This window comes from Trachurus japonicus, chromosome 19 (genome assembly GCF_045865225.1).
Source record: "Trachurus japonicus isolate A0001 chromosome 19, Traja_1.0".
Classification (NCBI taxonomy): domain Eukaryota; kingdom Metazoa; phylum Chordata; class Actinopteri; order Carangiformes; family Carangidae; genus Trachurus; species Trachurus japonicus.
The window spans coordinates 12,311,004-12,325,896 of record NC_140925.1 but is presented as its reverse complement, the minus strand read 5'-3'; the positions used below and the strand labels follow the sequence as shown (position 1 = coordinate 12,325,896).

At 43.6% G+C, this 14,893-nt stretch overlaps 1 protein-coding gene and 1 non-coding gene across 2 annotated transcripts; one reads left to right on the top strand and one right to left on the bottom strand.

Moving 5' to 3' along the window:
- Positions 1 to 703: 703 nt before the first annotated feature.
- Positions 704 to 785, top strand: trnal-uag (transfer RNA leucine (anticodon UAG)). Its single transcript has one exon. It is a non-coding gene; the product is annotated as a tRNA-Leu (tRNA).
- A 147-nt stretch (positions 786 to 932) lies between these two features.
- tha1 (threonine aldolase 1) lies at positions 933 to 4,748 on the bottom strand. Its single transcript, XM_085761373.1, has 7 exons — positions 4,400 to 4,748; positions 3,522 to 3,605; positions 3,352 to 3,440; positions 3,088 to 3,273; positions 2,104 to 2,241; positions 1,782 to 1,974; positions 933 to 1,388 (listed from the first exon to the last, which is right to left on the bottom strand). The coding sequence occupies exons 1-7, from the start codon at positions 4,710 to 4,712 to the stop codon at positions 1,081 to 1,083; spliced, it is 1,311 nt and encodes a 436-aa protein (XP_085617499.1). The 5' UTR covers positions 4,713 to 4,748; the 3' UTR covers positions 933 to 1,080.
- Positions 4,749 to 14,893: the final 10,145 nt, after the last annotated feature.

The window sequence follows — 14,893 nt, the reverse complement described above, 5'->3', positions numbered from 1 at the left end:
TGTTATTAAATGTTCATTCATTTTATAGGAGCAATATATTAAAACTAGTCCATGATTATGTAAACAAGAAAGGCGCGAAAGTGACAATTACGATTACGGAGGTGCACTTGAAAGCAGCACTGGGTAAGTCATTGCAGTAGTGCGCTACTCACTGTGCAGTTTGTTTGTACCTGTTTGGAGAAATACAGTGAAACCTCTGAGAGCTTCCGGCCACATTTGTGCGATAAATGTTAGGTATGCATCGTAATTATTTATAGCAGGTAAACTAAATTGAGTCTGGGTATTAATGATAGCTAACAGAGCTAAAAGCTACTAAAACCCATAAATATATGACGGAGTGGAGTCATGGAGAGTGGAGTGAGTGGATAATGTAACGACAGTAACGATGCACTCGGTCGTATGACGTAACAACGTTCTAAAACGTCAACGTCCACCTCGGATTAACGTGAACTCGGTAACCTTAGTTACTTCAGTCAGCTAATCAATATTAGCTAAAGTGTGTTACCAAAGTAGTAAATACGATTATAAACCTGGTGCGCCCGTTTTATGTCGTACTAGAATTGAAATTATGATGATGTTCACTCAGAGTGTAATGGGGCAGTGCAAATAAACCACAGGATCTACAAAAAATAACTGTAGGGACCCTCGAGAGCGTGTTTGACAGGAAGTGACATAAGCGGAACAAGTGACAGTATGCTGCCGTGGTAGCGTGGCCGAGTGGTCTAAGGCGCTGGATTTAGGCTCCAGTCATTTCGATGGCGTGGGTTCGAATCCCACCGCTGCCAGATCGTTTTTAATTCCTTTATGCCACCATTCATAGAAAGAGGCATACACAAAAATATATATATATATTGGAACGTTACATTTGAAGATAATGGTCTAATGATGATTCACTGCATAGAAATATGACACATACAAGAGGCACTGGTTCATTTAATTTAATTTAATACATGAGAATTACCAAAACTCTAATGAATAGGGATATAAAGAGGTCCGCGTTCTGATGTCTTTCAGTCTTTTTCATGATTAGTGTAAAAATGTCTATCAGTCCTCGTGATTGGGGGGGCGACACATCAGGCTTCACTTGCCCTTGAGTTTTTCCTTCGAGTACTCAGAAGCAACAAATTGCATTTTCTGGATGGCCAGCTGGGTATCTTCAGGAGCTATCCCAAGATGCCACACAGCCCTGACTGAGTTCCCAAAATGAGGGTACATGAGAACTCGTATCCCTTGTCCCAGCGCCGCCTCCTCTCCCTCGCAAACCTGACCCATGCGGGCGCAGAACTCAGCGGGGCTCAACCCGGGATCCTGCAGACGGAAACGCAGGATGTTGGTCTCCACAGCCGCCATGTCTACAGCAAAGAGAGAGGCATCGCAGTCGAGCAGAGCTGGGCGGAGGGGAGAGGGAACAAGCAAGAAGAAGTTACGAGAAGGAACATAATGGCAAATGGCAAACATAATTTTGGCAAATTGGCCCATTGCCATAATCCCTATACTTTTAGGAGTAGGTTTGTTACCTTTAATTGTCGGTGCAAGCTGTTTTTAGAATGGCGGAGCAGAGCTGCGAGCTGCTCAGAGTTATGCTATGGAGGCTAATGGGATTTCTTGGTTTCCCTCATCAAACTCATCAAATACACAATCCAAAAACTCCTGCACATTCAACACGCTATGAGATAATAATGGAACCTACTCCTACAACTATAGGGATTATGGCAATGGGCCAATTTGCCAAAATGTTAAACTATCCCTTTAATGAGTACATTTTCATATGAGCTATTTACCTTGAGCAAAGGTTTTTGCATTGCGGTGATCCTCCTCCAGTCTTCCTACCATGTCCAGTAAAGACAGTTTTCCAGCTGCTGCTATTACTCCGGCCTGTCGCATCCCTCCACCCAGGGCTTTACGGCACCGCACCGCTCGGGCTATGAAATCACTGGGTCCGGCCAGCATGGTACCCACAGGGGCGCCCAAACCCTGTTACACACCAGAAAGTGAATTTGGTTTTTGGTTTTCGAAAAGTTCTTACTGTACGTAACAAGATGACTTTTTAGTATCATCTTGCATAGTCTGATGTGTGTTTGTGTTTTTGTTTTGCAGCCCCACCTTGGAGAGGCACACGCTGACGGTGTGTGTGTGTTGCAGTATGGTGGACGGAGGCACCCCCTGGCACACAGCGGCGTTCATCACCCTGGCTCCATCCATGTGAACGGACAGACTGTATTTATCTGCTAAAGCACGAACCTTGGAGATGGAAACAAACAAAACAAACCATCCAAAGATGAACAAAAGGAAAACTAGATTCTCTGCTGTGTTTAAAGGTAGGTTTCTGTATTGTGTTCTGCACTACACATTTGTACACACACATTGTACACATAACACACACAGAGGGCAAAGAGGGCTGTGTACAGGTGCAGGATTATAAATGCAAATTTACAAAACATTTTACAAAATTTTCTCTTGTTACGGTATTTATAAGTCTCTTATAAGTTATAAGTCTCTGTCACTTCTTTGTGCTTGTCCACAAATGGATTTGGGTCTGCTTGGACACTTGGCCTGATTAGGCTTCTTTTTTTTTTTCTTTTTCTTTTTTTTTTACATTTTCTACTTTACAATTCTTTATAAAAATTTAAAATATTGTTGTAATATCTTAAAGGGAACGCGAATCAGTGGTTTTGCATGAATTTACCTCGAAAACAACTCTGACTCCTAACGTTCCGTTATTATCTCATAGCGTGGTCACAACTTGTCCATGAGAGCGTTTTTGGCCAATTTGCCAAAATGTTGAACTATCCCTTTAACATTTTCTATTTTACAATTCTTTATTAAAATTAAAATTATTGTTATAATATCTTAATGTTGCTTTTTGATACTGTGATGAATTGCTAAAAATGATTTTGTGAACGCCCCCCTGTGCTACTCTGTTTTCCCTCTGCCTGCATGTTCAACAGTTGGTGCTATTTGACCTAATTGCCACCTCGTGGTTAAAATTAAAAGCAACATGGTGTCAAACTGCCTGAGGAAGCTCTTCGGATTGAAACGTCTAAACATTGCCTGCTAAATTTAAAAAAACATAACACACACACACACCTCCTGCAGGAATGACAAGGGAAGCACACGTCCTCCTTGTATGTTGTGCGTGTTCTCGACGCAAATGAGTCGTGAGCGTGGGTAGTGGGGATCAGGGTAACCGTGTCGGATCTTTGATTCCAGCTGCTCCAAGTCGAACGTCCCGTTGGGGAGGGTGGTCACCGTGGTGGCGTGGACACCAGCCAGCTGTGTCAACACAACACAACACACAAACTGAGTTCCCTGCAAAGTCAAAAGCTGGCCGCCGCTGTCTGCTGCACTCACCTGTGCACTACCTCCTTGTTCGTAGATGTGTAAATGGGACAGATCGCCCACAATCATCTCGTCACCTCGCTCCCTGCAGTGCACCATCACTGTGTAATGAAAACATTTATGACATTTATGACCTCATAAAAAAATGGGTTCACACCAGTAAAAAAAAAAGCACAACTCACCTGCAATAAGGTTACTCATTGTTCCAGTGGGGACAAACAGTGCAGCCTCCATCCCAAACATATCAGCTGCAATTTTCTGTAACTCTGTAAGATTTTGGCAGAATTTCACAAGTTTAAAAGTGATAATCAAGGTTCTGAGGGATGAGGGGGGGTGCACAAACCTGTAAATTTGTGGAACACACTTTTGGCACATACTGTAACTACAACTAACTTTGCCGACAAAATTATATATTTTTTTCACAATCCTGCTGTCTGCATGGTGGCTACTCTTCAGCTATGTGAATATGAGGGACACAAACGCAAAAACACAACAAAAATAGCACCTGATATTGCATTATCATGTAATTTGAAGGCAGTTGATAATTATACTGGTTATGTGGTATTAGGAGCTGATTCAGATGCACTGATTCAGTGGATATATCTAAAAAGAAATAGAAAAACATCACTTTGCATTGAAAAACTATAAAGATTTGTCTTTAGTTAGGCTATATTTGTCTTTAATTAGTTGACCACTAACTAACTAACGGAAGCTATAGGCTACTTTTAGCATCACTGAGTTTTGAGCCATGTAATTACAACTGACTACTACAACAAAATAAAAGCACCTAATATTATGATTATGTCATTTGGAGAAAGTTGAATATATGATATTCTAATTATTCTACTGGTTATGTGGTATTAGGAGCAACAAAATTGGACACAAAACATGGCAAACTGATTTAGTGGATATTTCTAAACAGAAGTAGGAAAACATCACTGTGCATTGAAAAGCTATAAAGATTTATCTATCAAACACAATAAGTTATCAATACTTTAAATTTGGGCCTAACTAACTAACTAACTAACTTATTTTATCATCACTGTTATTGATCTCCAACCATTCACTGTCGGATCCTCTCCCATCACGTCATCTCCGACCTCGGCCTCCGCCATGGCCTGGCGCATCGCCGGCCCCGGCTTGGTCACCGTGTCGCTGCGGAGGTCGACGACCCGGACGTGGGCCGCCCCGCCCGGCTCCGAGTACCGGGGCTTCCCGGTGTTGTAGTAGCCCCGCACGGAGCTCCGGCCCCGCGCCGCGGCCGCTGCTGCAGCTGCTGCTGCTGCTGCTGCATCCCGCTGAACCGAGACAACCGGGAAACCGGGATTCAACAACTTATACAAAACTCTGCAGGAAAATGTTTTCAAAGTCATGATGGTGCCAACCGGTTAAACATATTCATTCGTGGTGTTATTGTATTGAACTTTGGATCGACGGGGCTTGAAATCGACAATCATTGACTGCCAGGATAGTTAATGGATCACCTATCAGTTTTTTTTAGACATGCACAGAGCAGAGTTGACCTCACGGTGGCGCTGTTACCTCAACAAAGGGGATTATTATAGCTCCTGTTATTCGATACTTCATCATAACTGTAGCTGGTCTTGGTAACACAATACACAGGATTATTATCTGCTGCTGCTGTGTATTTTAATTTGGTGTATTTACAAATTGTAGATGGAATAAATTGAATCCACAGTCTAATTGTTGTTGGAAATCTGAACATAATACACTTCACAGACATAACATTTATGTCTGGATCATTTTATATTATATGGATTGAGTAGGCTACCGGGGCTGCAGCAAAAAATAATTAATTTAATCGCAGTTTAAACTGTAGATCATTTTTTAAATCAATGCTGTGGTCTGACCTAGGTCAAAAACTCATAACCTTTCTTTTTAAAATGGCTTTTAACACTTAAAAGTGTTGTGCCATGTTTATTCTGTGTTTTTACTGTTGTTTTTACAGTTGTTTCTGTTGATTTTTAACTTTACTGGTTATTTTATTGTAAAAGCACTTAGTTCACCCTCTGGGCTGTTTTTAAGAGCTATACAAATAAATCTTGACTGACTGATTATAAAACATCAGAAAACAGTGCAAAGTCCCATAAGAATAGATATATAAACAACTGAAACCTCAAAGATATTACATTTTCTACCATCAGATTAAACAAACAAAACAGATAATCTGAAATGTACAACCTATGAAACAATAACAATTAATGGAAAGCTAATGCAGGCAATCTAAATTATCTTTTTTCATGTATTTTAAATCACCGTCTTGTATTTTTTCACTTCTCTTTAATCAGAGTGTATCAGATTGAGTTTACTTTCCCATGTTAGTCTCACATTAATGTCCCACATTAATCCACCCCCAGTGAGAGGCATGCATTTGCATAACTATCTGTGTGCATCTGTGTGTGTCTGTCTGTCTGTGTCAATGCCAGTGTGTGTGTGTGTGTGTGTGTGTGTGTGTGTGTGTGTGTGTTTAGGCTACGCTGTGTGTGTTTACACGCCGCTGTAGTCATGAATGCTCTGAAATAACTGTGACACTCTGAGATTCTTCAGGGGTCACACACAAACCTGTTTTGGCCGTGACCTTTTCCCTCTGGCTGCGCCGAGCTGTAAAGCTAATTCTAACCCATCATCCACTTACTTTTTGTGGAGACGAGGCGAACATGTGCTCACTCTCACCCTTCCACAACCCCCCTGTCCTCACCCATACATGACGATGGTGGAGCTATATGGGCTCTGGCGCAAACTAGACTACTTTACTTAACTTTACTTTACTTTATTTGTTTATTTGAATGGGATGGTGCACATTAATGGGCATAAAAACATGTAAATGTGCCGGATTAAGTGCTAATTTCCATCCGGAGTCCCATAAACATAAAAACAGTTCAATAACAGTACACATAATCATGTAGACAACACAAAAAGACAAAAAGGCGACTATAGAAGCATATTGACAAACACATTCCACAGGTAGGGGGACCATAAGAGTTTTGTTCTCGAAGATAAAGATCTGTAATCTCGCTGTACTTCTGTAGAGTGACAATAAAGACTGATTCTTCTAAGTGCTGAGTTAAAGTGACAAGTGCTAAAGTGCAGTGACTAGGTTATATCCAACACCGTCTCCTATTTTTATCAGCAATAAGCCTCAGTTCGCTCATGTCTGAGAGACTGAGTCAATATTTGGAGGTGAGGCCTTGTGGGAATTTATCTCCTGTGGACTGAGATTAGACTATGAGGGAGGTGCACTCATTACAAAACAACCCCCCTCCCTCTCTCACACTCACTTTTTTCTCTCTGACCTACAAATACTATGGCTGCATTCACCTCCCCTTCCCTCCCTCCCTCCCTCCCTCCCCGACACACATTTCCCACTCATGCATACTCATGGTGTCTTGTCTGCTTTTAATCACTTGATAAAAGTCCCAGTGTGTGTTATCAGCGCCGCCACACCACCACCACCACCACCACCACCAGCAGCAGCAGCAGCACCGCCGTCCTGTAGTTAAACTTGATGTTGCCAGTAACAGAGCTGCAGGTTTTATGGGCCATAACAAGTCGTCATTAAAAGTCATTAGCAAACATCATCAGCGTCATAAAAGCGGCCGCAGTCGGCCTCGCGGGAGCCCCACAAGAAAGAGCCGCCGCTGAAACGAAAGGGAGATAAAGATGCATCGGTGAGCAATGATTAAAAAAAAAGAGAGAAAGTGGGGAGACGTCCTCCAGAGCAGGAGTTTTTTTTTTTTTTTTTTTTCCGGGATCACTGTTGGCACTGCGTCCTGTAACCTCACACTTTTGTCTTTGTGTATATGTGTGTATGTGCCTTTGCCTTCCAGCATTCCTCGGCCCTGTGCATGGAGAGAGAGAGAAAGAAAGAAAGAGAGGGGGGAGAGAGAGAGAGAGTGGTGGTGTTTTGGAGAAAATATTGAATTAGAGAAAAAGAGGCAGAGAGGGAGAAATGAAGGAGAGGGAGAAATATTGACTCCTTCTGGGAAGGAGCGAGACGGCAACGCCTTTCCAATAACCATAAACCCACTGGGCTGAAAATAGACGGGCCGGCCGAATGAATAAACGAATGTGTTCATCCCACATGAGCTCTTCTCTTTCACAGACGGACGGACGGACGGAGAGAGGAATGGAGGTGACCCCCTCCTTCTCTCCTCTCTCTCTCTCTCTCTCTCTCTCTCTCTCTCTCTCTCTCTCTCTCTCTCTCTCCTCTTTCACTGAGGCCATCATTTCTTCACTATGACGAGAGATATTAACCGGAACAAAACAGGTGTTTATGGGAAGCCCTCCCTCCAGTGTGGTTTTGCATACACACACACAAAGATGCACACACACACTCACACTTCCCCGTACAGTGCAAAGGTGTTGACATCAGTGCCTGTGAAAAAAGAGTAACATCTGTTTCACATTTCACACACACACACACACACACACACACACACAGACACACACACACACACACACACACACACACACACACACAGACACAGACACACACACACACACACACACACACACACACACCCCTGTTCATATGTCATGGGCCATGTGGACATGCTTTATTTCACACACACACATGCATGCATTGCTGGTGTAAACTCTCTCTCTCTCTCTCGCTCTCTCCTGGGGGTCGTCCTCTGTTGCGGCTCTTTAAAGGGTCAGTTCGCCAAAAACCTGCACAGGCCAAACATTAACACCCGAATGCGGTCGTTCGTCATCTCATTCCTAAACCATGGACGTTAATCTTGCTGTTGTAACCGAACAGCCATCCCCATCCCTACCCCCGCCTCTTTATTCTGGGAAGCCTCTCCACAAGCTTTTTGGATCCAGGCTGCAGGGGTTTTCTCCTATTTATCCACCACAAGAGCTGAAGTGAAGTGAAGTAAAGTGTTTGGTTAGGTAGTAGTGATGCTATGTTGGAGGACAGATAAGGTCTGACTCATCCCGGAGGAGTTGGAAAGCGCCGAGGTGCCGTCACACCAAACTGGGAAAAACCACGTTGTCCTTTTTACAGAGCTGGAATGACCAAAACAGCTTCACGGACTTTAGAGACTCTGTGAACTCAGCTCTCTACACATTGTGGGCATTGTCGTGTTGAAACAGGGAAAATGCCACAAAGTGAAAGCAGCTCCATTGTCTGAAATACCCCTGCATGCACACTGTATAGCATTGACACCCCCCCCCTCCACTTTCATGAGGACGTGAGGGGGCCTGAACCCAAACCCTCAGACCGGCAGCAGGGGCGTCTGCATACCTCGAGCCACAAAGGTTTGTTTTGGTTTTGTTTGGAGGCGAAACAGAATTGTGTTTATGGTCCTGCGAGCTTTTGTAAAAATAAAAAAGAGAAAGAGTTCGAGAAAGAGACTGCATCACTTGTTTCCACAGAACTTGCTGTGAATAGTTTTCATTGGAACTACTTTCCTCCAAATAAATAGTCCCGAGGAAAACCCCTGACAGCAAACTCTGTGATTTATCGTAACCAGAAAATTGCCTGTGGGATCGCACAAAGGGATTTTTTTTTTTTTTTTTTTTTTTTTTACAAATGCTCTGAGTGCTCAAAGTAAATTTCATTCACTTCCATTAACACTGTGTCTCTGCACACAGGTCATGTGCAATGCCTTGGAAAAGTAGTAATAGTAGTAGTACAGTAGTTTGTTGTTGTTGTTGTTGTTGTTGTTGTTGTTTCTCCTTTGGGTGAACTGCGCCTTTAAACGCTGCGGTGCAGATGGTTTGTTGTGTGACAGTATCGGCCAGGGTTAACCAGACCATCAAGATTATACCCAATGTGGTAATCAACTGCAACCACTATTGCCTGTGTGTGTGTGTGTGTGTGTGTCTATGCGTACACTCATTCATCTCATCCTTCATTCATCCATCCATCCATCCATCCACTCATCCATCCATCTGCTCACCCACTTCTCCTCCTCTCAGTCATTTCTCGTTTTGTTCATTCAGCTGTAATTATAGACCGTGACCAGCCTGTATAAATTCACTTCCGAGAACAGTTGCATTCAACCTTCCCTCTCCTCCATTCATTTACCAGACCTTCAGTTCACCCCTCGCAGCGCTCCCGTCACCCTCATGACCCTCTTTTCACTCCTCCTCCTCCTCCTCCTCTTCTTCTTCATCCTCCTTTCCCACCACATTGCCCACTCCTCTCTCTCTCTCTCTCTCTCTCCCCCTCTTCCCCCCTCTCCCTCTCTCTCTCTCTCCCTCCTTCTCTCTGGGAAGTCATGTGACTTCTCTGAAGCTGAGCCCTATAAACCAGCAGTACTTGGGGGGCTCTGTCTATACGGCGCTCTGATTGGCTCCCGCGGTCAGATGCTGTGCACTGCTGGGTGCACACACACACACACACACACATACACTCAGACTCTCACAGCGGACCCCCTGTTTTCTTCTTTCAGGAACAAATGTGATCCTCCACATTGGAAAAAAAAGGAAAAACACAGAAGAAAAAGAAGAAGAAGAGGAGGAGGAGGGGGAGGTTATGAGAGGGAGTGTGTGTTTCTGTTTTGCGTAAATGCCGCCACCTCTTGCAGGAAAGAGAGCATTCAAATACAGCAATGGGCTGGTTATTAGCCCATAATGAGGGGGAGGGGTGGGGGGGCTGTTTGCACAAGGTGAAATCATATGCACACACTAAAGCCAGAGGAGCAGTGCCATTTGTTTTATGTTGTTGAGGTGGTGGTGGTGGTGTGGGGTGGTGGGGGTGGAGGGGGGGGGTGCGTGCTGTGGCAGGTCAATAGCTGAATGGACTCGGTGCAGAGGGCTCAGCAGAGAGGGTTGTTTAATCCAATTGGATCCTTGTTGAGATGAAACAGAGGAGCCTGTTAGTTATTGGCAGAAAAGTGCTGCTGCTCATGCTTGAAAATCCCGAGGTTGGATTGAAGGCTTGTGTCGAGTTTAATTTGCAGTGAAAAAAATCCTGTATAATTTGAAACAACACCCCCCAAACACACCGAAACACCGTTCTGAGGAAAGAGGAAAGAGACTGACACTGATATTCCAGCTGGTAGTTTAAGTGTATAGCTTCAGGGGAAAGGAAAGGAAAGAGGCGGCTAATGATTTTTTTTGTTTGTTTTAATCCAATGTGGAAACCACAATGGAGGAGTATTGATAAAGAAACACCAGGGGATGTGGAGTCTCTCTTATTAGGTAACACACTGACACCCTCCCACACACTTTTCCTACTGACTGCTGTCATTTCATACACTCTGCAGCAGTAATGTTGACTTAGATGGACATTGTGCGTGTGTGTCAGTGTAGCAGGATGACTGTGAGCTGGCAAGTAAACAGAAGTGGGAGTGAAGCGAAGAGCAGATACTTGACGTCACCTCAAATGTACTTTTTTTTTTTTTTCCCCCCCTCTTACTAAAGAAATGAATATTTCAACAGAGTGAAATGTTGTTTAACGCTCGTGGTCTCCATGGGACCGACTTTTATGACTTTGTTGATCCAAAGCTTTTCCTGTAACCATCTCCATCCATCAATGAAACATACTTTTATAACCTAGATTTGCACACACACACATACACACACACAGATATTCTCATAGTCTCCAGAGGATTTATTCAAATGTCGTCACCAGTAGCGCCACCGTGAGGTTTGCATATATGGAAATAACTTATTGCTGTATTGCACGGTGTTTGCTGTCCACCATTTTATTGCAGTGTCTAGAATTAAAGTGTAAATCTATGTATTTGATATGCAAACATTCACTACTGGTTCACTTCTTTAATGCTAATAATCCCAATGCAGCTCATTTTATAGATGTGAGATTTGAGTGACTCTTCCTGTTTTTGAATCCATAGGCAGCAGTGAATGAGTGAACTATAGCTGTGTCCCAATCGGTCCCAATCCAGCGGCTGCATCGTTCTCCTGCCTGTTCTCGCAGGACACATCCATAGACTGTAAAAAAATATGGACGTAGCATCCGTGACGTCACCCATTGGTTTTGGGGAGTCGTTTTTGTGACTCAAATATGGCGGCCTGAACAGCGCCATGTTGGATTTACCGGCCAAGAACCCGCCCACTGGCCTCGAAGCAGTCACTCAACCTGTCACTCAACGTTTCCGCGCCCTAATTGGCCAGAATTTTAACCTAATAATAGTAAAACGGTAGAGTTTTTAAAAAAATTCACCCCCCTCAGAGTGTGTGCGGGGGTAGAAACTATCGGTTGAGACCAAAAAACGTTCTGACACCAGGCTTTGATCATGTTTATTGAGGATGTAAAGTTGGCGATTTTAACATGGGGGTCTATGGAGAATGCTCCCTTCTGACACCAGCCCCCAGTGGCAGCCGAGAGGATTGCAGTTTTTTGAACGCAGAAATGAGCTTCACTTCTCAGACCAACAACTGCCCCCTTGGACACATCTCACCTATCCTTGATGGGCCGGTCGTATCCCAAGATTTTTGCGCACTGTTATTATTAGCCACCTATAGCAGCGGCCTTTCATGTGCGGAAATCAACGGAAATCAGACAGTGACAGAATGCAACTCTAATGAGGTTTGTCAAATCAGTTGCCGTACGTAGCTGTCCAAGATGGCGGCCACGCTCATGCATGCGCAAAGGAAATCGGGCAGATAAACAGACTGTTCCTTTTTTTGTTTGTTTGATTTTTTTTATTTCAGTGTTTCCATTTTACAGAACTTTAAACAGACTTGCGCTTGTACCGTCAATAGTTTCCGGTTACACAAACTCAATGACAGCGGCATTTCATGCGCAACAGAAATCGGACAGTGCCCTAACTCAACTCCAATTAAGTTTGTCCAAGTGGAGTTGCCGTAAGTAGTTGTCCAAGATGGTGGAAATCGGGCAATCACAATGTTGCTGTTGCTGCACAACAGTCCTACACTTTATTGTGTGGTGTATCAGATGGTGTCGGAAAGTTCAGCACCCGTGAGTTAGTTAAACTTTTTTACCACTCGTCTTATATCAGTTCTTTATGATGCAGATGATGTACTATGGTTTAGTAATGGTGTTTGTTTCATAGGGGGACGGGGTATGAATGAATGAATGAATGAATGAGAAATTGGGATTCAGTCATGGTCTTTGTGAACTTTTTCAGCTTTCCAGTCTTAAAAAAACAAAAACAACTTAACTCCTGATCTCTTTATCTGTTTCAGCTGCATCTCACTGACTCCCTCGGCAGATGAAGTTGAACTCTATAAATGTCACACACTGAAGAAAACAATGACACATGGCTGCTGCTGCTGCTGCTGCTGCTGCTGCTGGAGGTGGTTAACCTCTCCTCCTCCATCATCTGCTGTGCAGGGTCGGAAAACACTCACACACACATGTAAGTGAGCTGAACCCCTGATAAACATGTTGTGTGTCAAACTATAGAAATATCTTTGTTTCCTTTTTTTTTCTTTCCAGTTCTTAGTTTCGTCTGTGCTTGTTGCATGACACCCTTCCCTTCCCTTCCCTCCACCCTCATGTGTTTTGATTCTTTCCTTCCTTCCTTCATGTCTTCCTGTCTACTGCTTCTACTGCTTGTGTCCTTTTCTTTCTGTCATCCAATCTTCCAAGAATGTGGAGACACCGAAACCGGACTCCGACAGTCTTTAATAAATGCACACAGCTTCACCTTCTTTAAAAAGTCAAATCAGCTCCTCATCGTGCACTTTAGGTAAATCCTGGGCGTTGCCATTCATTCATTCATAACCCCCTAAAAAAAACAAAAATAAAACCTTACTCACCACATATGTATGTTGCTTGTGCTGGCGCTCGTACTCATGCCTGTATCTGCTGCTGCTGCAGGCTCAAATGTTACGCAGGCCTGTTTGCTGGCGGAGGGGACACAGTGACACCTGAGAGTGTTAGAGGGTTTGGTCGCGGTCCATGCCGTTACAGTAAGCCATTTGGCACCCGAGCTCCACTGCCGCTTACACTCGCACAGCTGTGAATGGAGAGAGAGGGAGGGAGAGGGAGAGGGAGGGAGGGAGAGAGACTTCTTCGATACTACAGCATTTTTTACAACCTGTTTTGTAGTTTTTTTTTTCTTTGTTGATTCAGCCAGTTACAGCAAAAAAAGAGGGCGAGGCACACGCCCAGTCCCGTCCGTTATGAAGCTCGGGCTGTCCAGGTGTTACGGGAAAACAATTTAAATGAAAATAAAGTTAGTCAGTCACAATGACTTTCAAATGTGAGCATGTGTGTATACGTGTGTGTATGCGTGTGTGTGTTTGTAACAGGGAGGAGGGGGTTGGTGAATAGTCAGCTTAGAAAAATATTGTGGTTTGAGTGAGTGAGTGTGTGTGTGTGTCACGGTGAGCTGGTCAGTGAGTGCAGGTCAAGACTCAGTTGGTCTTGTGCACACATGTTTTTGAGTGCATTTGACTATCTGTATGCTTCCCATATGGTTTTTATTGATCCATGTCCCTGTTATACCCCCCCTCTTCTTCTTCTGCTCCTTCTCTCTCTCTCTCCTTGTGTGTAAGTGTGTGTGTGTGTGTGTGTGTGTGTGTGTGTGTGTGCGCGCTCTGATGGTGAAGGAATGATGGAATGCTGGAGGGTAAATCTTGGTTTCCTGGAAGCTGGTCTGGCTTTATCAGAAGCGGCTGTGACAATACTCGCGCTGATGGGCCAACCAAACGTCTTTCCTATAACTGCCGATCAGCCAACAAAAAGCCTTCCTGGAAGAAATAATCAGCAAACCCGAGGCCCTTCCTGGAAGACCACTGCAGGACCCAGTTGCTCGGTGCAGGGGCATATCCTACTATAACCCCTGTAATGGGCTACTCTCTCTTCCCAGGGTATCCGCGAGGTTTTGAAATGTATTAAAAGGTGATAAATCAATTTTGGAAAAATTAAGACCCTTAAAAAGTATTTTTAAAAAGTCTTTTCACGACTTTATAAAGTCTTAAATTTTAAAGATATTTTTTTCTGAATTAGCTGTCCAAGAGTTAGAGTCCTAAAAACCATTGTGAAAGTGTGTGAATTTATTCGTTTTATTAAAAAACGAAGATGAACCGGTACATTAAAAAACTAGGCTATTGTGAAATTGGATTGTGAAATTGAATTGTGAAAAGTTTGTAAATTGGAAATAAAGTGCGCTTTGGCGCTCCCGGTGCATATTACAAACGCACCATATGTCACATGACGCCCCCAGCCAATTTGAATTCTGGTCTTTATCACAAACTAAAACTGTTACATTAAAAGTGTCACTGATGTAAATGGTTACAGCTTGAAGTGGCGGTGAGGTATTAAAAAATATTGCGATGGTCTTGAAAAAGTCTTAAAAAGGTATTAAAATTAACTTCAAGATTCCTGTATACACTCTGCTTTCTCTCTCTCCCACCTTTTTCCTTATTGACACTGGCAGGAGCTCAAATATGAAATGAAACGACTGTTAACACTTTGGTTTTAATTACCCTGCGAGGACGTTATCAGTGGAGCCAGCTCCCTTTTAAAACACTCGAAGAGCTACAGAGGGGCAGCGCCCAAACTTTAGTGTGAATGTTTTGATTGTTGAATGTCTGACACACACACATTCACACACACACACACACACACACACACACACACACA

What these genes read in the sequence shown, in the direction of transcription:
- tha1 (XM_085761373.1), bottom strand. Translation starts at nt 4,712, where the DNA reads ATGACTTTGAAAACATTTTCCTGCAGAGTTTTGTATAAGTTGTTGAAT. An exon ending in CCTTGTCATTCCTGCAGGAG is followed by an intron (nt 2,242 to 3,087) that starts GTGTGTGTGTGT and finishes TCCATCTCCAAG; the next exon opens with GTTCGTGCTTTAGCAGATAA. An exon ending in TGCAAAAACCTTTGCTCAAG is followed by an intron (nt 1,389 to 1,781) that starts GTAAATAGCTCA and finishes CCCTCCGCCCAG; the next exon opens with CTCTGCTCGACTGCGATGCC.